General features: G+C 47.5%; 1 protein-coding gene across 3 annotated transcripts in view; it reads right to left on the bottom strand.

Annotated features, from left to right (window-relative positions):
* RPAP2 (RNA polymerase II associated protein 2) overlaps nucleotides 1-24002 on the bottom strand; it is a 1184138-nt gene that overhangs the window by 904905 nt on the left and 255231 nt on the right. For 2 of the 3 annotated variants that reach the window (XM_069641788.1, XM_069641789.1), the window contains exon 5: nucleotides 5025-5090. The exons of the other annotated variant lie outside the window; for it this stretch is intronic. In XM_069641788.1, the coding sequence (XP_069497889.1) occupies nucleotides 5025-5090 (66 nt within the window). The remainder of the gene's footprint in view (nucleotides 1-5024; nucleotides 5091-24002) is intronic. 3 annotated transcript variants of the gene reach the window in all.

Here is a 24002-nt window from a genome sequence, read left to right as displayed (position 1 = left end):
GATCTCTTTGCTTCCTTTTGCCTGCTCCCTCGTGTGGGTGACTCCTCAGTGGGCCTCTTTACCGCCTCCTCTGGTATCCGCTCTCAGCTCCTCTGTCTCCCGCGATGTCAGCCTGCCTCCAGGGCACAATGCAAGTTGTGCGCTGTACAGTGCCACCAGGGTTTATGAACCAGTCTAGCGCTCGCCCCCAGTGAGCAGCCAGCCTCCACCTCCCAGACGGGCTCACCCCACACTGTTATGTTCTCGCTGCTCACCCCCAAACGGCCTATCTCAGCCGTTAGGCTCACAGGTCACAGCTCCGGGGAATCCGCTCCCCGGACACTGTCCAAGTCGCCAACTGGGGGGTCCACCATGCTCAGCTCCTCTACCAAGTCCTCCACGGCCAGAGGGACATGCAGCCACGGAGCAGCAGTCCAGCTGCTTCCCGCTCTGCCACTGCTCAGCACCACCGGAGCAGGCCTCTAGTGCGAGGGTCACTCAGCTCCAACTTTGCAGGATCTCCGCTACACGGTCGCTGGGCCTCTACACCAGCACCACTTCACCCGCTTGCGGAACCTTCTTCATGGGGTTCCAAGCATTGCAACTTCACAGAACTCCAACAAACAGCAGAGCAGGGGACGGAGCTCGACGCTCAGGCTGCCATCTAGCCTGCGGCTCCTGGTGGCCTCCTGGGCCATTTCATTTAATTAAGAACAAAGAGCAACACACTTGTTCCTCCCCCATCTGCATTCATATTTCTTCATGCACGGCAGTTCAAGGATGGCTTGACCACATGCCAACCGATAAACATGTACCCTTGCCCAACTGCAGAAGTGGTTTTAGTGCCAGACAATGATATTTAAGAATGGTGATATAGCACATTTAATGGGATGTCTCTTGGGTGGGGCCTTACATAGGAGGTTATCCAATCATTATTGTGGGACACGCATGTGAAATATATGTAGCTTAGCAAGGAGAACCAATGAAGAGTAGAGATATGTTTTTGTAACTTGGTGATCATGATGACATCAGAAATGACTCATTTGTATTATATAAACTGCGGTTTCCTGTTTAAACGTTGGAGAATCTTGAGTGAGAGCTTAGCTGTTAATCTTGTTTTTCCCCCAGCTTTTGCATATTATCAATAAAAGCTGGGTTGCCTCACATTTTGCATACCACATCCTCTGTGCGCCTCTTTATTGGCAAATATCAGATAAAGGGCTGTGCTGTCTTTTGGGACCTGATTAACATCTGGTAGCAGAGTGAGCATGGTTTTTTGGCGGATTGTTGGGACCCCTGCCATCCTTCACTGGGAAAGAACGGATGCTTAATGTGTATGAGGGAGAGCGCGAGCAGCCCACAGTGCTGCTATGTCCTCTCTGGGAGGAGAGCACACAGCCAACAGCCCCACCTTCACCAGCTGAGGCAGGCATTTACACATAGTCCACAGTACAGCCTCCTTATGAGAAGAGCAATCTAGCCCAGACCATCCCAGGAATATACCCCCTACAAGCGGCAGCTGTGGGATTGTTATTTTGTTATTTGTTATACGCCCAGACCCGGAGGTATCACGGCGTAGGTTACATAGTATTTGCTTATCTGGTTACGGTACAAAATCATTACAAGAGTTACATGATGCTTACTTTTCTGATTACCGCATGCATGAGTTACAGATATACATACAATTCTAGTTACTGGTCACTTAAGATTCTGTTTACAGGTCACAATCAGAGCGTGAATTACAAGTGTACAAGCTTTCGGTGGTAGTTAAGGTTTAGTCATACAGGTTAAAAAGCCAGGTTTTTAACATTTATTTGATGGGAGGGTTCAATACGGATGATGGGTGGATATAGTGGATATGGTAACCCCAGATATGAATTCCCTGATGAGGAAAGTGACGATAGTAGGAGGGCGAAGGTAGTCAAAAGAATGGCATCCTTAGTGTCAATGGAGAATGAAGCACAGTCCAGCTTTAAGACACAGCTAAGGGATGAGGACGAGAATAGAGGGCTGTATAGCCTAGAAAAGCATCTCAGAGAAGCTGAGGAGAAGCTACAGAGAGTGAGAGGCATGCGTCTAGGGTGGGTCAAAGGGTGCGAAATGTACTGATAGGTAATGAAGGTAGTGGAGAGGCAACGATTGAACCAGAGAAGTGTGTAGGAGGAAAGATATTGCTCAAACTGGATGGGAAAGGCACAGAAAATAAATATGTGAAGGTAGTGGAGTATGAAGAAAAGAAGGAAGCAGCCTGGGAGGAATTCAGGAGAGAGACACAGGAGGCGATAGAGCAAAATATACATAGGGGGAGAGGGATAGAGGGAACGGAGAGAAGCAGAAAAGAAAATCAGAGAGAAGAACAGCAAAGACAGAGAAGGAAAAGGGAAGTAGGAGAAAGGGATGAGAATGTAAAGTAAATAATTGAGAAGAACAGGAGAATAACAAGAGTAAAGGAATACATTGAACAGAGGAGGAAGGAGGTGGGCCAAAGAGTCAGCAGAAATATGATGCCAGAAATGTGGGGAGAAGGAAGTGGGACAATAATCCCAGAGACCAGGGGCAGAGATATGTTGCCAGAGATAATGAGTGGAACATATGTAAGGGAGTCTGTTAATGGAGTGAGTTTTGATCTCCTACTTTAGGTTGACGGAAGGGGAGCAAGTGACAGAGAAACAGACTGGGTAGACATTGATGACGGAGAAGAGGGAGCGGAAGCTGCACAAGCCCCACCAATGGACACCACAAGACCAGAAGTAGGAGAGAGAGCAAATTAGCTGGGGCCAGATTTAGGCATGTATCCACCTCTGGCATCAGTTCTCCCTACAAATGAAGACCACAGATCACAATATTTGTTAAGAGACTTACCAGAACACCAGCGACACCGTGTAGCTCAGACATTGAAAAGGAGAACCTGTGCAGCATCACCTTAGCGCAAGAAAGGAATAACGCAATACCCACTGCTCCACAAGTATTAGGGCTGCCCCACTATACTCCATGAAACCAGACAGACAAAAATAACTTGATGGATAAGCTGCCGTCATTTGCAGCAGGGGCAGGTAAGTGGATCTACAAGCTGGAGTGGGAGATAGCTGGGATAGCATGAGCCATAGTTGACATTAAAAGCCTATTTGCATCTATATTGGGAGACCAGAGAGAGGACATGTGGAAACGAGCAGGCTATTCCATAGTGACAGAACAAAATACCACTTAATATGATGTGTCACCATTCAATAATTGCAGAGCCAATGTATGGAAGGACCTGGAGGTGCCATTTCGAGACCAATCTGATATGTGACTTTGATAAAACATGAGCTGGTCTCATGTGTTTTAGATCCGTGTACAGAATTTTTTACATAGACTGTGTTAAAAATGTTGCTTTATATTGACTTGGGTCTGTACATGTTTTAGATGTTGTACAAGGACCCTCTACCTAAGGTGCCTTTAAAACGTATGCATTGAAGTGTTATCAGTACAAAGTGTTTAGACTTTTCTGGTTGCTGACACTACAGTGGTCATTAAATTTAACGCAGATACAGCTCTAGATAACTCTAAGTTTTTAGGCATTATCTAATGTAAAATGCATTGTTTTGAAGCTCGTATTCATACACTTGGGACTGATTTTTAACTGTTGTAAGTGAATTAGTGGTTTATTCTCTGATGTTGGGAAAGATTTATTGAGATACAGAAAACTCTTTTTACTGCTAGAGGTGATTGATGTAATGATTATACATATCAAATATGTTTTGAAAAGCCTTTTTTCTCTATAGACCGTGATTGTGTGTGATTATGAATCTTTAATTCTCGGTAGGAATGTAAACTAGACCTTGTTATAGTTTACAATAATACCCTTAGTGTTGTAGCCTAATGAGGACCCACTTTCTATATTCAAGACATTAGGGAACGTTGGCGTTTCAAAACTAAAGCCCATTGGGATGAACCTCAGTGACTTCCCAAAGAATTACAGAGACAGTTAAAGATTGTAGGGATCGAAATGAGACCATGTCAAGAAATACATGTGAAACTAATTAATCCGAATTACTCTGTGAAATTCTTGGTATTCTTAATATACGGATACTGCGGCCAGGAAAGGGAGTGGGTGGAGGAAGGGAAAAGATTAAGAGTGTTCTGATTGTTCTGATTGTTGCTGTCTTGTTGTCCTTTTGCTTTCTCTTTGAAGAAAACTCAATAAAAAGACGTATGAAAAAAAGAAAAAAAAGGGTACAAATGAAACTATCCAAAATGGCGGTAGAAGGAGTGGGATTGAGAAATGCAGAAGATGGAAATAATGGACAGGGAGCTGTCGTGCCACAGCAGGGCATGGGTGATCACTTTGCGGGAAGAGGGGACATTCGTTTTTATCCCATAGCAGGAAGAAGATATGCTCCCTGAGGGAGAAATTTGGGTTTGGAGCATCCCAAAGAGGGTTTGGTGAGGGACAGCCATGCTTCAGAGGACCTGGCGGCCCCAGAGCAGTATGTTGGACATGTGGGAAAGTAGGACACATTTCACAAGTTTTCCTTTGAACTATGAAGAACACCATTGTTTGGATCTGGGGAAGGGGGAGTTTGCCCAATCCATGACAAGAGACATTAATTACACTGTGAACCAGTTTATACATTGTCTATATTTGTGCAACTGAGTTGCCATATTATACCTTTTTGTGTTGATTGTTGTATTAGTGTGAGGGGTAGAGATCCCTTGGTTAGAGTGTTCCTTTTAGTTTACTATATGCAGTGAAATCCATGTTAGGGTAGGAATAGTGAGGCATTTATTTAACTTGTTTTGTTTAATAAAATGGCAGAAGTTAAAAACTAATTACAAAGTTGTCCGCCTCACATTTCTGACCATCATACATTCTATAAATGTCATCTTTTACTAAGACACATAAGACTAACTATACTTAGTTTTAGCACCTTTGTCACAACAAATTATGTTGAACATAATCCTCAGTTGTTCTTTTTTTTCTACAATAGTGCTCAACCCGGAAACATGCCTGGTCCTATACAAAATAACTGAATAAATCAATATAACAAAAATTTAAATTGTACCTTTCTTTCTGTGATATCATACACCTTATTTGTTTTGGATGAGATTTTGTACTTTTGTTTAGGAACCTGAAGGTAAAAAAAAAACAAGATCAATTCACAGTTGTTGGTGTTATTGAGAACACATGCGACTATCATCCATTCACAAAGAAATAAGTGTGAAAGGAGCTGCTGTCTGCTTGGTACTTAGAGTGACTAAGATACATCTCTTGTTGTCGCAATAGGTGGGGATGGGATTTGGAAGAGGATTCTGTCAGCTTAGAATTAACATGAGTGCATCCGCACTCTCTTATGTGGCCCACAACCAAGGGGAGGAACCAGACACAGTAGAACTTAGTGAGATGTTTGTGCTTCAGTACTTTGAGATCCAGACTCCTTTGGGGGTGGGAAGGAAAGGGTTTAAAGATCACTGTACAATTAGTAAAAGTAATTATTATCAATGAATATTTAGTACTTTTACTAACAAAATCTATATTTTACAAAAGGGTTAACATTTTTAACGTGCCTAATTCCATGTGTAAATGTTTTCGTTACACTGCAACTTTAAGGATTTATGGTGTCCTTCACAACTCCTTTCGCCCAACTAAAGGGAGTGAAGTAGGTCTCAAACAATACTAGCACCTAGGAAGCACACACATATCATGATAATGTGAATTCTCAGCTGACAACTGTTTCATATAATTCCCAACCAGCCTGAAACAGATTTTGGGGGTGTAAGACTCATACTTTGGGTATGTGGCAACAAGATGCTTTTGTCCTATTAGGACAAATAAGCAAATATTTTCTGTTGTGGCATATAAACCAGTACCGATCATATTGGTTTTACAGGATAGACACTGCCACAACATTGTTCAATGTTCGATCACATTTTGGAAACTCGGTTGCTGACTCCCAACAACAACACACCACCCTACTGTGATGGATTGCAGGTGCATTCTCCCCAAGGGGGGAGCCCCTCGCCTGTGAGGCTAGTGAGATGAGCACGGTCCGCAAGACCCTCCCTACGGGTCAAGGCAAGTGGGACCTTACCTGGAGAGACTCCCCCCTTTGGGGAGAAGGACTTCTGTTCCTGTGAAGAACTCCTTGGACCATCTCCCATAGCCGCATACGCGGGACTACCTGTTTGTATGAATAATGTGGCAACTTTACTGTTGGCTGAAGGCAATGCAAAAAGAAATCTATTTGTAAAGATGTATATTTAACTGGGATGAGTAGGAGAGAAGGAGGAGAGCTTGGCGCGCAGGAAGTCCCCTGACAGCATTACACCTTGTGGAGGTGGAGTGAAGACAAGTTGTATAGTCTGCGACTTTTAACGAGGCAGAGAACGCCAGTATGAGATGCCAGAGGCAGGGGTGGACTGGGAATCAAAAGAGGCCCTGGACGCAAGCCCAACCCTTTTCCTTTGGGAAAATGTGAAAATACCCCACAAGAGAGACCCAGGGTGCAGAGGCCTACCGGGAGATCTCCACAGTTCCTGAGAAGCCAGTCCAGCCCTGGTCAGAGGCCTGGCGTCTGCAGATGCGAGAAAGGCATTTTGAGGCAGGAAAGAGGAACGAGCTATCCGGTGGTGGCGTGACCACAAGTAAGCGTGGTGGGCATGACACCCTAAGAACGACGCCGAGATCATTGGTACAGGAAGCGTGGAAATCTTACAACTACCAGCGTGAGTGAAAAGCAGCAACCTGATGAGGGAACAGGAATCAGACTAGCAAAAGGAACAAGAAAGCACACCCAGGCTAGAGCCGAGCCCCGCCACCGGTTCTGACATATAGAGAGGCATCTTTGGGAACTGGGAGGCTGCCAGGGCATCATTGTAGATCTGAAGGAACTCATCACAGTATTAAGAACAAAAACATAAGCCTGTAGACCGGCCTGAGTTTACCTTTTAGACAGGTAACTAAAAATGAAGTTTTTACAATTATAAATGGCATGAAACCCATCTTCTGTTTAGGAGATGTCTGCCCGGCTAATATTATTAAGGACTCCTTAGACTTCCTCATCCCCTGGGTCACCAAGATTGTCAACACCTCCTTTCTTGACTTCAATGTGCCTGGTTGTCTCAAAGAGGCATGGATTACCCCCTGTTAAAAAGGAAAATCTGGACGCTGCAATATCTAGTAATTACCGGCCCATTACTAATATCCCTTTTCTCTTGAAGATCTTGGATAGGATCCTGTACCTATAGCTTGCGGAGTATATTGAGACACATAATTTACTTGGGGTCCACCAATCTGGCTTCGAAGACGAGCACAGGACAGAGACTGCCTTGCTGGACCTCAAGTCTAACATTGCAGGTATTACTGATAAAGGTCACACTGCTCTTCTGATGCTGGATCTTTCTGCAGCTTTCGACTTGGTGGATCACACCATGCTGACTAGAAGATTGGTTGAAATTGAGAGATGTTCTGGGAATGCTGTGGCTTATATTGAGTCCTTTTCGGGGCCCTGCTCTGCAAGGGTTGTTGTGGGTGATGATCCACCTTGCTCTGTTCATCTTACCTGCGGGGTACCACAGTGTTCCTGTCTATCACCAAACCTTTTTAATATTTACACCCAGCCTCTCTTCGACCTTCTGGACAGCTTGTGGGTCTGCTACACAAATGATGCGGATGACACCCAAATATTATTAGAACTATTTGTTAAAGCTGGCTGTCCTATTTCAGTGGCCCCTCATATCAAAACTCTTTTTCGACTCCCAGCTATTGTTTAATAAGCACACTGCTCTTGTGCTTACATTATCTCGGGAGGATAGCTCAGGGGCAACATGCTCGCTTTGGAAGGAAGATGACACGGAGCAACACAGGTTCGATCCCCGGGTCTGTGCTTAGAAACCTCTGGGTATTAAGCACATTATAAATAACCTATCATATGATATCACCAGACTGCTGACACAGATTTGTCCATATCTTTTCAAGTATAATAGCTCCCTCATGGCGTCTGCTCCGATCAACTCCAAGTTGGGGTATTGCAATGGTTTGCTGGTTGGTACCCCTTTGTCTAATTTAAATAAACTTTAGACCGTCCAGAATGAGGATGTATGGCTGTTTGTGGACTTGACAGGCCGGATTATATAACCGCAGCTAGACGTTCCCTTCACTGGCTGCCTGTGAAGCACAGAATTCAGCACAAAGCCCTCACTTTGACACATAAATGCCTTTTCAGTAATGTTCCCTGATATCTGTCCGACTGTCTGAAGGCCCCACCGTGTAGGAGAGTACTTCACCCCAATGACAACAAAATGCTCTTCCAGCGGCACGTCAAACTGCAAAAGTACAGGGAGTCAGATTTTATACCTGGGAGCCTTGTGCGTGGAATGAGCTTCCAGCCACACTGTGGGCTATTCCTTGTCTGAAATGATTTATAGGAGCGATTAAGACATATCTTTTCAACAAAGGAGTTGACAAGTGCTCTCAGCCTGACAAATGTCTCCATTGTTCTTGTTTGTCTGTATCCTTTTTATGTGTGCCCTGAGAGCTATGGCCGTGTGGCGCTATATACGTATCAAAGTAAAGTATAGACTGTATAATTGGAATTGTAAAGAAGTAACAAATAACCCAGTAAGAAAAGAGGCTTATTATATGAAAAGAGGAACTCGTCTCAGTCCCAACAACGAGATACCAAGAGAGTAACGAGTGAAGAAGAAAAGTGAGAAGCATGAAATGAGATACGGGGGGTCCTCCAGCAGTTAATCTGCTAATCATACCCAGCACTGAATGTATATAGCAGAACTAACCAACGGTAACCTGTCTAGCAGAACTAGCAATCGAGCACTAATAGCATTTATAAACTTGATCATTGCCCTGCAATTATGCACTACGCTAGCAATCCCGAAAATGCCCTACTTGCTAATCCAACACATCTGGAAATGCCTGTGTAGATTTATATAGCAAGGAACACGATCACCTATCATTTGCTAATCCCAACCAAATGGGAATGTCCTAGTAGAACCGACTATCATGGATCCATTCAGCAAAACTGCAGACCGAGGACGTCGCTAGCAGCCATACAGTAACAAAATGAGTTTTGGGACAGATCTGCTTTTCACCACCCATCAGTCTTCACCAAATCAATCTCACCAATCAAGAAACAGGGAGATTCCAGGCCCGACAGGCACTGGAAGCTGAACAGGAATAAGGTCACCCCTGGAAAACACATAGACACTCAAACATACCGCTATGCTAACTCTTCCCTCTGCACCAGCAAACAAATGAATGCAGCTACACCCCTCGATTAATTCGGCCTACCTGCACAAATACTTACACACCTCCATGTCCACCTCAACAGTGTTTAGAATGCAGCTATACCTGTTGAAATCAGCCTGGTTGCTCACATAACGTCATCCTCCACTATCGCCGCCAGAATGCCGACACCATAGTGCATCGGTCTTGTTGCACACAATCCACTGCATCACTCCTAGCACTAGTATGCAGCTGCACACCACCCATTGCACACTGGCTGCACACATACCAAGTGCACCAAAGTATGTTGTACTACACTACTCTCTCTACTGACCTGGACTGCGGTCCCCGAGGGCGTACAACCCACAGCGCTTTAAAATCATAACAATGGTAAAAGGCGCTATACAAATTCCAAATAACATAACAGAAGGGTCTAAGCAACCCAGGTAGAGAACAAGTAGAGAATGGAAACAAGTTCCCTGGGAGGAAGGGAAGAAACCCGATAACCTTAAAATTGAAGACTGGAGAAAGTTTAACATAAGAATACGCAATGAGAAACAAGATATACAAATCGTGAATGACCAAGATAAAAAAAGAGACATTGAAAGACAGAGAAGTTATGACGAAAAAAAGCCTAAAAAAGGGTCAAGATAAATCCACCTCAGGAAAGCCTGAATGTAAAGAGAGCAAAGAGTCTTCAAGTTATGACAAGATTATGAGGAAGTACCTGAAGGGGAGTTATTGTAAATATAGAACCACAGAAAATACGATAAACAAGACTATTTGTGAAGAAGTACAAGAATTGATCTCACTCAAAGACTATCCAAAGAGATTATGCGAGAAATGTCTCTACCACAGAGAGAGACTGTAATGACTACGAAATATAAACACTACTTGGAGATAAAGAAAAGAACAGGCGAAGGATAAGACATTCTCTTGGCATATTAAGTTAGTTAAATATAGCAGTAGGGTCAGATATAGTTAGTATGGACAGTGGAAATCTTTACTTTGGACTTTCTGACAATTGACGTGTTCCTTTAGTTTCCTTCGATTAGTGATAGGGAAAGTTAGGCCTGTTACTTACAAGTTTAAAGTATTGAATAATGTCCTCAGAGTGTCCAACTCTTTCCATCAACCCGCCACACTACTTTATGACAAGTTGGTTAACTCCCTCGGGTGGGATAACATCACTTGACATTGCAACTTTGTCAGAAAGGATCAATATATTAGCTTGAACATAGAGCATCACTTGCATATGGAAGCTACACATCTGAACTTCATGCAATATGAATTAGTTGTGGGTGGATGCCTTCCAAGCGACAGTCCTAGATGTCCTAGGTGTAGCCAAGTAACTTCACAGTGTGAATGCTGTTTTAGAGAAAGGGAGCCAAAAAAAAAAATCAACAAAAGAAGAGATTATATTCATTGCAGTATTTGTGGTAGCTCGTTAGAAAAAGTGTACTCTGCACTGACCATGGCAGTGTTGATCAAATGGGCACAGAGGAGGAGGATGCAGATCACAGAGGAGAACATAAAGCTCTTTAGGTACAATGAATCCACAAAAGGAAGCCCCAGCATAAATATTACAGGGTAGGGGCGTGGCTTGGAGCCCCATCGATGTGGCTGCTCCGCTGATGCCAGCCATACGAAGCCCGCCGTGTCAGCCCTAGAAATGTGGCTTCCCGAGCTCCTGTCGGGGCCCCAATAACATCTGGGGCCGTCAGAACATTTGGGGCACTGGAGGTCCAAAGATAAGAGCATAACGCTCCTCAGGGACCCGGCTACATCGCCGCCTCCTCATAGCGCCGGACGGCTACGAATTGCCAAAATGGCAGGCGCACTCAGCCCGCGGACCCAGAGACTGCGCTGGGGGCTTCAGGAGCGGCCCCACCAGTTGATGACCCCCCCGGATAGCCATCCAGCTCCAGCGTACCCGAGCTGGGAACCCGCAGCATCTGCCGTGCTCCAGCACTGAAGGGGAGACACCGCGCAGCACCCCGGAGCGGGAATTAAGCTTCGACTCCGACGCCGATACGGGAGGCGGCCCATGGGGCGGCCCACCGTGGTGGGGAGAACGCTCATCCAGGTGGGTCCCGCGGGGGGTGGGAGCCGTAGCACGTCTTGCCTGAGCCCCCGCTGGATTGCAGTCTCCCCCGGCGGCGGGGCTGCGGGCCGTGATTCCAGTTCCACCCGGCTCCTCCCCCCATGCTCTCCCACCGGCCGCTCCGCGCTGGGAGGAGCCGCCGACCCCAGACCCTGCAGGCCTGCTAGCCCAACTCCAGAGGTGCCCCTGCCCACCTCCATCCCGGCTCCACCCCCCTAGGACCACGGCTCTTCCCCTCCTCGATGGTCAGTGGGTGCTGACCCAGCATAGGGCCCAGCGCCACCCTCCTCCCCAAAGAGCTAAATAAGCAGAGGATCCACCTTCCCCCAGCGGACTGGGGGGCCCAACGCCAGAACTACCTCGACCCTGGGTGACTCCAGCCGGGGGCCTCCGGGCACCCTGCGGCGCAGTCTCACTCCAATAAGCACCCCTACATCGGCGGGAACCCACGGCCACCCTGCACAGGAAGCATCCAGAGCCACCAGGCGGTGGGGATGTCGCGGTGGGCTCCTGAGGCCCCACTCTTCTCGTGAATCTGTTCTTCCTGGGGCGCCCCGGCCCATATCCCCCCCTCTCAACTCAATTGCTGTCTCCTGTGAGACCCTCACTGGTGGATCTCGGACCCGGCGCTCCCCGGCCCGGGACAGCGCCCTCAGGGCAGGACACAAGGCAGAACAAAGCAGAACACAAGGCAGAACACAAACTTGCCACCCAATACAACATCCGCCCCACTCCTGGCACCATGTCCAAACACACAAAAGTGACCAAAAATGCGGACATAGCCACCATGCTGACGGCCTCAGACAAGGGGCGGAAACCCGATTTTACCGGACCCGCCCTGCAGGACCAGCAAAAGGAGGGCGACCCCCCCCCAGCTACCAGAGGCAACTTACTAGCGTTTATGGTGGACATTAAGGCCGAATTCAGAGCCTGCATGACAGAGCTCTCCACAAACTTGGAACAAACCAACAACAGAGTCAATGAGGTGGAGCAGAGACTGGGAGAGGTCGAGGACCACACGCAGCACCACACAACGCTGGGTGAAATCCAACATTCAGTCAGAGCCCTACAGGATAGATGCGAGATTCTGGAGTTCAAACAGGAGGACTTGGAGAATAGGACCCGCCGCAATAACCTCCGGATCTGAGGCATTCCCACCTCAGTCTCGGACAAACAACTGGCTGAATATGTGGGAGATTTCTTCCAGGCCCTCCTCCCGGACCTAGACAAGCACCTATTGTTGCTGGATCGAATCCACAGACTGCGCCCACGCCGGGGGGTGGAATCGGACCCCCCCCCAGATGTCATCACTAGGGTCCATTTTTACTCCACAAAAGAGGCCATATCCGCCATCAGTCGCACAAAAGACAAGCTCACCTTTCTGGGCTCGCGCCTCCAGATCTACCAAGATCTCTCGCTCCTAACCCTACAGAAGAGGAAAGCACTGCGACCCTTAGCCCTTTTCCTTCAAGAATGTCAGGTCCGGTTCAGATGGCTCTTTCCAACAGCCCTGCAATTCTCCTACAACGGCACTCTGCGGAGAATTGCCCATCTGGAGGATGCCAGCTAAATTATGCACTTTGCCTCCCCACGGGGGCCGCCCCAACGACCTCAGAGGCGACAGAGGACCGGGAGTCCGCCCCCGCCCCACAGCCCAGAAGGTCCGTTTGGTTGAGAGCCTCCCGAAACAACAGGAAGTGGTAAAGGACACACAGGCCAGACAACGGGAATCAAGGCCACACGATCAACCTAGGGGCCCCGCTCTTCCTTACAACAACTCGCCCATTACGACACAGCCGAAGGGTGTTTCTGCTCAACACAGCAGGCTTCACTCACGGCCCATGCCCATTCCAAGTTAAGTTCCACCTTTATGTCCTTGGAAATCCTAGTTACTCTAATGACTCAACTGGCCCCGTTGGCCAGGGGTTTGGCCGCACTCACAATATCGACCACACCACCAGTTAAAAAGTTTGCCCCCCGTTGGGGGCTCCTGTTAAAACCCCAAGAGCAGGACAACTCAATCTCATCCTACACCAATGATGGCGTCTGACCATCTTCCCTCCGGCCCCCTCCCACCGGAGCTTAACGCAGCTGGCTCTCCATCCCGAGAAGCTCAGACACTACAGTGCCTCTCGCTAAACGTTAACGGGCTGAACTCCCCCGCTAAACGCAAATCGATCTTACAGAAACTGCAGGATGAGGAAGCCGGGGTGGCGATGCTTCAAGAAACTCACCTCATCCCAGCGGACTTTGGGCGCCTTCGTTCACGTCTATTCCCACTTCAATTCCTCGCCTCGGGGCGATCCAAAAAGGGGGGGGACAACAATCCTCTTTAGAAAAGGCCTCAATCCCCAGATCTTGGACTCCATACTATTCCCAGAGGGACGCTTCGTGGCAGTTAAATGCCTCTTGTTGGGGGATCTGTATACCTTTGTCTCAGTCTACGCACCCAATTCGGGACAGGCAAGCTTCTACGACTCCCTGGGCTCCGCCCTCGTGGGCTTCACAGAAGGCCAGATGATAATGGGGGGAACTTTAACGGAGTACCGGACCCCACCAGAGATAAATCTCATCCACCTTCCCCAGGCGACTTCGCCCTAGCCCTCAGCCTCTTATGCCTGTTCAGAACCTTGGAGGTGATGGACGTGTGACGGGTGCTACACCCTACCGAGAGGGACTTCTCCTTTTTCTCCCACGTCCACCGAACCTTCTCGAGGATGGACCTCCTCCTGACCTCGCCCCAAACCCTCTCTGTCACCAACGGAGTCTCCATCAGCCCAATCATCCTGCCCGACCACGCACCAATAGTGATGGGGCTGCGGACCCAGGATCCCAGAGCCAACTCTTCACATAGTTGGACACTCTACGACCCCATCCTGAATGATATGTTGGTTAGGGACAGGATTGCAACCTCGATCAAAAACTTCCTTGAGGACAACCCTGCTACGGACACTTCCCTCGCAAATAATTGGGATGCGATGAAAGCAGTGATCAGGGGAGCCCTGATAGCCCAAGGGGTGGCATTCCACCGCAATAGCCGACAAACTTGGCAAGCCCTCGAAGAAGAACTGCAAACGGCAGGGGAGGCCCAGAAAAAGAAGGGGTGGTCCCCCAAGACTCACCGAGCCGTCCGCATAGCTAGAAAGAAATTAGAGGCCCACTACGTGGATCACACCGCACAGTTGATGGCCAAGACTAGGCAATTTTACTATGCCAAGAACAACAAAGCGAATAAGCTTCTAGTAGCCAAACTGGCCAAAACAAGACGAGTCAACACCATCACGGGGCTCCGTGACCCGCAGGGGAGGACGCACTACGCCAAACTCGAAAAACAACGGCTGGCAGTGGACCACCTAACTCAAGTAATGACTGCACCCCCACGGGACCAATCCCAACAGGAGGAATACCTACGGGGGGCGGCCCTGCCACGCTTCCCACTGCAACAAGGGACATCCTAGAAGCCCCAATCACGGACGAGGAGGTCGATGAAGCCATTAAAGCCCTCAAAACTCCTTCTCACAGAGATTCTACAAGATATTTAAATCCCAGTTGATCCCCCCTATGGTAACTCTCTTCAACTCATTCAAGGAAACTGGATCAGTGACTCCATCGATGCAGGAGTCCACAACCATCCTCCTCCCTAAGCCCGGCATGGACCTGAGAGACCCGGCCTCGTACAAGCCGATTACCCTGCTGAACATAGACGCGATCCTCTATTCCAAGATTCTGGCTAACTGGCTGTCGCACATCCTCCCGACTCTAATCCATACAGACCAAACAGGCTTTATTCTGAACAGAGCGGGAGGGTCCAACTTCCAATCTATGGTAATGGCCAACTGCGCAGCCCCCAAGACCCGCCTGAGGATCAATGGCTCCTTATCATCCCCGATCCCCATGACTTGCGGGACGAGACAGGGCTGCTCCCTGTCTCCTCTCCTCTTCGCACTAACGATGGAGCTGTTTGCCCAAAGAGTTAGACGGAATGAGCTCATCAAGGGACCACAATTAGGGTTAGCTCAACATAAAATTGCACTGTATGTCGACGACGTTCTTCTGATACTCTCAAACCCCAACTCCTCAGCCAAACACGCCCTGGCGGAAATATCCGACTTCGGAAGGGTCACCGGCTTTGCTGTTAATTTCTCTAAATCAGTGGGCCTGGGCATTGGCCTTCGCCAGGAGGAACAAGAGGCATTAACTAGGCTATGCCCAATCAGATGGAAGAAACACGCCATCCCCTACTTGGGAGACCCATGTCCCAGCAGACCCAAAGGACACATAGCAGGCAAATTTCTCCAGATTATTCAGTGAATTGGAGGGAGACCTGAGGCGCTGGGCCACCCAGGAAATCTCTTTAATGGGACGGATCACGGCTGCAAAAATGAACCTGCTTCCGCGATTTCTCTATGTCTGCTCCTCCCTTGCAGTGGCCATCCCGAGGCAGGCTCTCCAGGATCTGCAGAAGAAAATGCTGAAGTTTATTTGGAGGGGCAAGAAAGCCAGGACCCCCCACAAAACCCTGCTGGGCAACTCAAGACTGGGGAGCCTGGGGGTCCCCGATCTTCAGGCCTATAGGGCGGCAGCACAGCTAGCACACATCCATGCCTGGAAAATCGTTACAGACCGCTCGAGGTGGGTGGAACTAGAGCAGGCCCAGCTGCCGCTCCCCCTGCGATTCCTCCCACACATCCAGCCCCCCCGAGAGAACACTGGAAGACGCTGCTACTAACCACCAAACATACACTAAGCTCATGGGACTGCGCCCTAAAACAAAAAGGAATCCCAAGGGGACAAAGCCCACTCTCCTCCATTTTCCACAACCCAAACTTTTCGCCTGGATCGAACCCCCGAAACTTCCAGAACTGGATCGACGGAAGCCTCGAGACCCTGGAGCAGCTATATGCCGGAAACGCACCACGCACCTTTGAACAATGTAAGGCGATGTTTCAGCTTCAGGAAAGGGATAGATTTACGTACTGCCAACTCTGCCACTGGTGCTCACACCCCCAGACCCTCCGGGCGGCAGTCTGCCCCCTCACCGCTCTGGAACTAACATTGAAGGACCTGCCATCCCGGAGCAGGATCTCAACCCTGTACGGGCGCTTCTCGGGGGACTTCTTAAGCGCAAGAACATGGAGCATGGCCCAATGGGAGGCCGACCTGGGTCTCCCGATCCAGGACCAATCCTGGGTGGACATCTGGACCCGCACCCATTCCTCATGTACCTGTGTGACCAACAAGGAATGCGCATATAAGCTGCTGCTCCGATGGTACTACCCCCCCCCCCTTAGATTACACCACACGAACCCCCGGGTGGACCCTTCTTGCTGGAGGGGGTGCTCCCAGCCTGGTTCCTTTTTTTCATATGTGGTGGACTTGCCCAAAGATCCATCGATTCTGGGTGCAGTGCCTGGGGACGATCGAACAAATTACGGGGATGTCACTCCCCATTGAGCCCGAGATGGTCCTGCTGGGAGTCCTGACCCCGGGGGTCTACCCCCGCTCCAGAAACAGAGCGAAACTAGTGATGCAATGCCTTTTGGCTGGCAAAACCGTGTTGGCCCGCTTCTGGAAGTCCCCGGAAGGCCCGTGCATGGCCCACTGGTGGGGTAAAGTTTGGGACATCCTGATCGTGGAAAAAGTGACTGCGGCAAGGGCGGGGGTCTTGCATCGCTTCCAGAACCTATGGCCCCAGTGCTGGAGTACGACCAACATTTCCCCGCCTTAACATTTAAACCCCTCAGCACTTGATGGACTCTGGGAGATCAAGAACCCACCTGAGGGTCGGGGGCAGCGGTCGGCCCTGCGGAGTGCAGGGGGAGTGGGGGGGGGGAGATGGGCTCCGAGAGGGGTGGGGAGAGGTGGGAAGGAGAACGCGAGCGAAAGAGAATTGTTATTGGTGTGAAATCTGTATGCAATGTGTCCTGCCTTGGTTTAAAATAAACATATTTTAAAAAAAATATTACAGGGTACATTAAGGGTGCCTGTCTAGGAAGACATGGCAGGATAATACATGAACCTAATGGCACCACCGCCCTTCAACGTTAAAGGTAGGTGAAACATCCAAAAGGTAAGTGGTGGACGATTGTTGTGAATAAAGATACTGTGTAGTTGCTTGTTCACAGATTACGAATAGCGATTAGACATTTATTTACTAATGTCACAAAAATACTGTGTACTTTTTGTATTTCGTACTTGTATTAATTGAAGAACATGGTGTAATTTCTCATGGAGATGACTTACACAGTAGGCAATAACAGAGCAGAGGCCATCCTAGGACAGGTTGCCTTTAAATAAGAGCATCAAGTGATATATAGCGGGTGGTGAGGGGGCAAGAGTGGGAACAGCGACTGGAAGACATCTTTAAATATTATGAATTGGGGAAGAAATTGAAACAAAAACAATCACATTGGCACCAATGGGGGATGTGGTGATATTATATGATGGAAGTAGACTTCAACTGGGAATCCATTATCTTTAAGCTGCTACGAAGGATAAAGATACATATGTCAGTGACGTATGTCAGACCACACTGCTGTATGCATTCCGAACAAGTGTCTTAGACAAAATATATGAAACCTTATTGACAACAACAAAGATGAATAAGATAAAAAGAACACTAATCATTGGAGAGCAGGCCCGTTTAGGTCAAGCATAAGCTTTATATGAGAAAGCTCAAAGAGATGCAACAACAATTTGGGGAGATGCACTTCTATTACTCGGGGTTAAACATTTCAAGTTATAACCTACTAAGTAGGCATAAAAATTCACTTGCACCCTATGCTCTCAACATTAATTCCATTTCTTACTCTCCAAGAGTCAATTATAACTAGCCAATGTCATGTGCAACTCTTTAAAAATGCTTTCCTTTATGTAGTAGTAGCATGGAAATGCGTACCCTTTTTCTAATCTGCTGTACACCTCCCAACATTTATATTATGTATTGTTCCTTCAAGCTGTGCGAAGAAATAATTTAGGTTACTTAGAGCAGAAATGGACAAACTGGGATGTGTGAATAAGATGCCTTAAAGTCGCAACACTTTGAAATGCAAAGTATATGGTATTGATATTACAATATTTAGGAACAGTTGCAGGTCAAAGAACCACAATAGCTCCAAAGGCGCCCCAAAAAGCATCCATTAGGCTGTTGGGGGGACCAACACTTTGCTGGTGTTTTAATAAATCTGTCATATATCAAATATAAATATATATGAATATGTGGTTCAATGTGTAGCATACAATTTATTTAACTCCTTGGAAAAAAGCTTGAACAGAAACTGGTTTGAGACAGAGTGTTAAGGTGCCTGGGTCACATGATAAGCGAGACTTGGAAAGTTTAAACAAAAGAGGTGATGGCTGGAAGGTTTAGAATTAATCTTAATCTCTGACATTGCTCTGGGCAATCCTCAAGACCATCATTCTTTGTCTGCCACGCCATTACAAAATGGGAAATACAATATGAAAATCAGGCTTCGTCCCATGCCAAAGGGGCAGTCCAGCCCAAACTGCTTGGTCGCATCCCTTCTGCATGAAAACACAAGCATCCCCAGAGATGGTTTGACCTTGTTGGGCCTCATCAGCAAGGAGTAGCTTGGTTCTCTAGGCCCAGCAGGCACGGGACCCACGTCTGGGCATACCTGTCCCTAACAGGAGAGACTGGGTAGGTGTGGAGAAGTTAGCAAATGTTCTTCTCTGACTGTGTACAAGGTCACAGGATGGACTGCTCCCAGAGACAAGGAAGAGGAACATCTATGAGTGGAATCCTAGCGAAGGTGTAGGAACTGCCTAGAATTGAGATGAATACCAACTTTGGGTTGGTAGGAGCCACGTCAGAGGGCGAAAGACATTGCTCCTCCCGGTTATCATCAGAAGATAAATAATGTCCATGTTTTAGATGGAGGATAGAGATTTTCCACAGGCCATAACATTGTGTTCAAATCTCACTGTCTCAATGAAGCCTGTTTGCTACAATCTGTTGGACTCAGTCTCCCACTTTTGTCTTTTGGCGTTGAGGGTTTTCATTGACGGTGATGGCTCCACCCATGTGCATCTATGCTGGTGCACCAGGCACAGAAAGGGCATCTAGAGCCAGTAGATGGATTGGGGAGAAAAAGCTTAGAACTAGGTACACTGTGGAGGATGAAGTCCACCAAACCCTTCTGAACAAAAGTGACTTGGTCACTGGGTGTGTCGCAATCACAGCAGTATCAGCCAATGCCTCACTGGCCAATCAATCAGTGACTTCCCTATTTGTGTGATTCATGCACTGCATTTGCTTAGGTAACACTCTTGTAAGATCTGGTGTGCCTTTCTTGCACTAGCTGGGCAATCAAGGGAGTAGTCGATGCAGACTTGCCCTGTAGCCATGCACCTCACACAAACATTTACTTTAAGTCTCTGATAAACATTCAAGAAGAGTACCACATAATTCATTTGACAAGGCAGTTTCAGAGTTCACAACATAAAGAATGTTGTTATAGGCTGTGGCACTGACTTTCCTACTCAAGTTGGTTAATCAGAGAAACTTTGGGCATAGCTAAGCCACTGTATCCACATAGCCCTCACATCTTCATTGCCCTTTCTCATAGTGAGTGGCGAAGTTCCTGATACACATATTCATATTCATCAAGAACATCGCACATAGTCTATTTGAATGAAGTGCCAGACAGCACACAATTCACTGTGCTAGTTACTTTCGAAGCTGGTTTGCATCATTGGAATTTTGCATGTTTTGGCCCCTAGTCAAACTGGCCAATCCAAAGAGCAGTGGGCAAATCTCGATCTATGTAGCCATACCCCTAAACTGTGATGAAGTACCTATTCCACCTGTTCCTCCTAAGCATTCCACATTCTGTTTGGCCTCATTCAAAGTTCAGAAAACACTCTGTAGCTCTCCTCAAATTAACTATGTTTAAGAGTTTAGCATCTTTCAGCTACTATATTGAACTATACTATAAACGTTATTTTGTACCATTTTACTATCTGGTATTACAAAATACTTTATCAATGAAGAGCCGTGCATGTGTACAAGTTCTAAATAATACAGAGGTGGAAAAGAAAGGACAGCCTTTCCAACACTTCTAAACGTAGTTGATAGAAGTCATACGCGTGCATGCATGGTGAGCTGTGGTGTTGTGGTAGAACACCTAGGCTTCCATGTCAGAGTAATAGGTTTTTCTTATGAGGGTATTTACCTCGCTGTTAGTTTATACTCATTGGGGCATACCAATGTGCATCTGCTTTGAAGATAAACATGTCCAAAAAGTATGTTCAAATTGAGGAATAGGTACAAAATACAATGAAAATAATTCTTTTAGTGATAATTATCCCTGCAGTTTTTACCGAATTAACTCAGTTTCTGTAAATCGGAAAAGTAGCTAAACACTGCAAGCCATACCTCTGGATTCTCAAGCTAAAGACTGGCATATTGAACACTCAACAATGGACCAATGGACTTGCCGCCGGCCCACCCCCTTGGGACTTGGAGGCCATGATAGGTTAAAAGAATCTGCCATTGACACAGTGTGCATTGAAATTACCAAAAAAAAGACTACCCTTAATGACCTGTTCATGGGCAACTGAAGGAGGAACTAGCACAATACAATTTACTCTGCAGCGATTAAGCACATAGATTGTGTTGGTAGCCTACCATACATCCGTTATCGTACATACCTTTCCTGAAATTAAAAACATTGCTTTGTTTAAGTACTACATATCTGCTAATTATACTTGGCTTCCAAACTAAGTTACAAAATGAAGCACATTTTTCTGCATGTATTTTCACTCCGATTCATTGAGATGTTGCCGTTTTAAGATTCCCTGAGCTTCACTGGCAGCAATGTAACAAAAACGAAGACTACAACTCACAAAATTCATTTGTCAGTCATGACATAGTGGCCCTGATTCATGAATTATTTGCGCCAAAAAAAAAACGGGATTTATTTGCCATTCTGCCCGGAAATCCGCATCTGTTAAACAGGGATTTGCGGAAAGAATGGCGCACAAATCCCATATTTTTCGGGGCAAATAATCCATGAATCAGGGCCTATATACCAAACAAGTGATGTTCTGCTGACAATGTCATTTTGAGAACTGACATTGAACACGCATATGTACACACTAATGGGCGATTCATGGAATAAATGTACGCCAAAAAGGGGAGCGCAAGGGGGAAAATCGCAGCGCAAACGTGAAAATCGATTAATGGAATTCAGTACGCGTGTAAATCCTGGGATGTGCGTTAAAATCGTGGGTGGCGCACGCGGGCGCACACGTCATTAAACGGCATGCGCTATGCACACAGGGAAAGTGCACATAGCGCAGCGCACACAACAAAAGTGGGCGTAACACGGGGCGTAACACGCGGAATGGGGAACAACGTGTGAAAATGTGGGCGTTACGGGGGAAGTACAGGAGGTAAATGCTCGCAACGCCCACACGCACACTAACAACACGTATTCATGGAATCGAACAGGGGAAAGGCGTGCAGCAAAAAAGACGCGCTAATCCGGAAACAAGTACGCCAGCAGGAAGCAGGAGTAAGCGGCCCCGTGCACCATAAAAGTGCGCACAAACAACAAACAAGCTCAGATGCTACGATGAATATACCGTTCCTCGCAGCAGTGGTCATGGGACACCGCAGGAGGAGGAGGATAGCCAGGCCCCGCTTTTTTTTTACCCAGGACCAGCCTTTTTGAGATGCCTTATGACCAGGTGTATGGGAGGTACAGGTTTCCACCACATATAATCCTAGAACTGGTCAGGGAGTGGGAGGATGACCTCACATCACCCACCCTGTGCTCCCAAGCACTGAGCCCCTTGGTAAAGGTGCTCAATGTACTGCACTTCTTATCTACTGGGTCATTTCAGCGGACAAGTGCCATAGTGGGGGGTGTGTCACAGGCCACGCTGTCTACACCAGGTGTTGGCCATCATGACTGCACACCCCTCAGTCCGCAGGCTTTATACATGCCCAGGATACCTGCAGAAAGGCAGGCTTTGGTGCAGGACTTTCACGGGGTGGCACACTTCCCCAAAGTGCTAGGTGCCATTGATTGCACCCATGTGGCTCTATGTCCTCCCAGGGCCACTGAGCACATATATTGAAACCACAAGTACTGGCATTCAATCAACGTGCAGGTAGTATGTGATGCCAAGGGAATAATCACTTCAGTATATGCCAACTATCCAGGGTCAAGCCATGATAGTTTCATTTTCAGAATGTCACCCCTAAACCGGGACCTGGAAGCTGGGCGGCATGGCGACACATGGCTGATTGGTGAGTATAAATGCCTCTGCACATGCATGCATGTCAGATACTGAGTAATGTGACAACCCCACTAATGATAGCCATCATCACCTCCCCAGGGGACAGTGCCTACCCTCTGAGCACCTACATGATGACGCCAATTCGGAACCCCACCACACCACTCGAGGTAAGATACAACACAGCCCATATTGCAACCCGGGGCATAGTGGAGCGCACATTCGGAGTGCTCAAGTCACGCTTTCGATCCCTTGACCGTTCTGGTGGGCAGCTGCTATACGTGCCCCCAGTAGTGTGCAGGATCATAGTGGCAGCATGTGTCCTGCACAATGTTGCAACACGCCGACACGTGCAGGTGGACATGGTGGTGCCCCCACATCCCCAACCACATGCACGGCCGCTGCGCATGGGAGGTGAAAGGGCACGTGGTGAGGCAGCCCGTACCCAGCTTGTGGCAAATTACTTCACCTAAAATCCCACCCCTGCGAAGTGCACACAGGCCTGGCACATACCAGCTGACAATCAATGATGATGACAAAAAGGACAGTCAACTGTCACAACCATACCAGCCTGAGATTGTTCACCTGGAAGTGTTACATTGTGTGCATCCCTAACTACTTAAATACACCCAATGCTGTGTCACAAAAAGACACACATTTATGCAGCAGGAATGACTACCCCCTTGCAAAATAAAACATCAAATAGTGCCATGTCACCCAACCCCTCCCCATCTCAGCTACCCAACACACCATGGCATGGCATGAAATGTGAAAGCAACTAAATGAATGCACAACACATGTCACAATGTGCACTGTCCTTAATGTAAACAGTCCACAGACAATATGCTCTCAGTAATCAATAAGAAACACCACACATGAACAAATATTTCCCAGCAACACAACACATCAGTACAGGATGAAACCGTGGCAATATATGACAGCAAAAAATTAAAGCAGTGCAAGTCTTACAACCTGACTAAGGCAGCACATCGACCCCTTCCAACTGCAGAGTGTTGCTGTTAGGCAAATGTCTCAGTGTACTGCATACAACATGAACTGCATCTGCAAAGGAGACGGCCTTGTGAAGACATGAAGAACCTACATGTATATAAGGAGAAAGACATGGATGCACAAGCACATATCAACACACCATGCAGTGTAGAATCCAACAACAATCCCCACTAGGGATGTACACGCAGTTTTGACTACAGACTGCCCACACAACTCATGGGAGCCCAATGTCACTGTTTATGTTACTGTCACTTGGTCATACCCTTTGCAAGCCCATGGAAAGGGGAAGCAGGAGGGGTGTGTGTGTGTCGGGAAACCAAGCATCTAACCCAAAGACAGGACAAGCCTGCATGTGCCCAGCTGGAATACACAGTGGATGCCCACGGGAGCCACACAAAGCAACACACTGTAAAAAAAATGTTT

Source organism: Ambystoma mexicanum, chromosome 1q (assembly GCF_040938575.1).
Source record: "Ambystoma mexicanum isolate Mex_15411 chromosome 1q, UKY_AmexF1_1, whole genome shotgun sequence".
In the NCBI taxonomy this organism is placed as follows: Eukaryota; Metazoa; Chordata; class Amphibia; order Caudata; family Ambystomatidae; genus Ambystoma; species Ambystoma mexicanum.
Note: the sequence above shows the minus strand (reverse complement) of the source record. Positions and strands in the feature narration are given on the sequence as shown.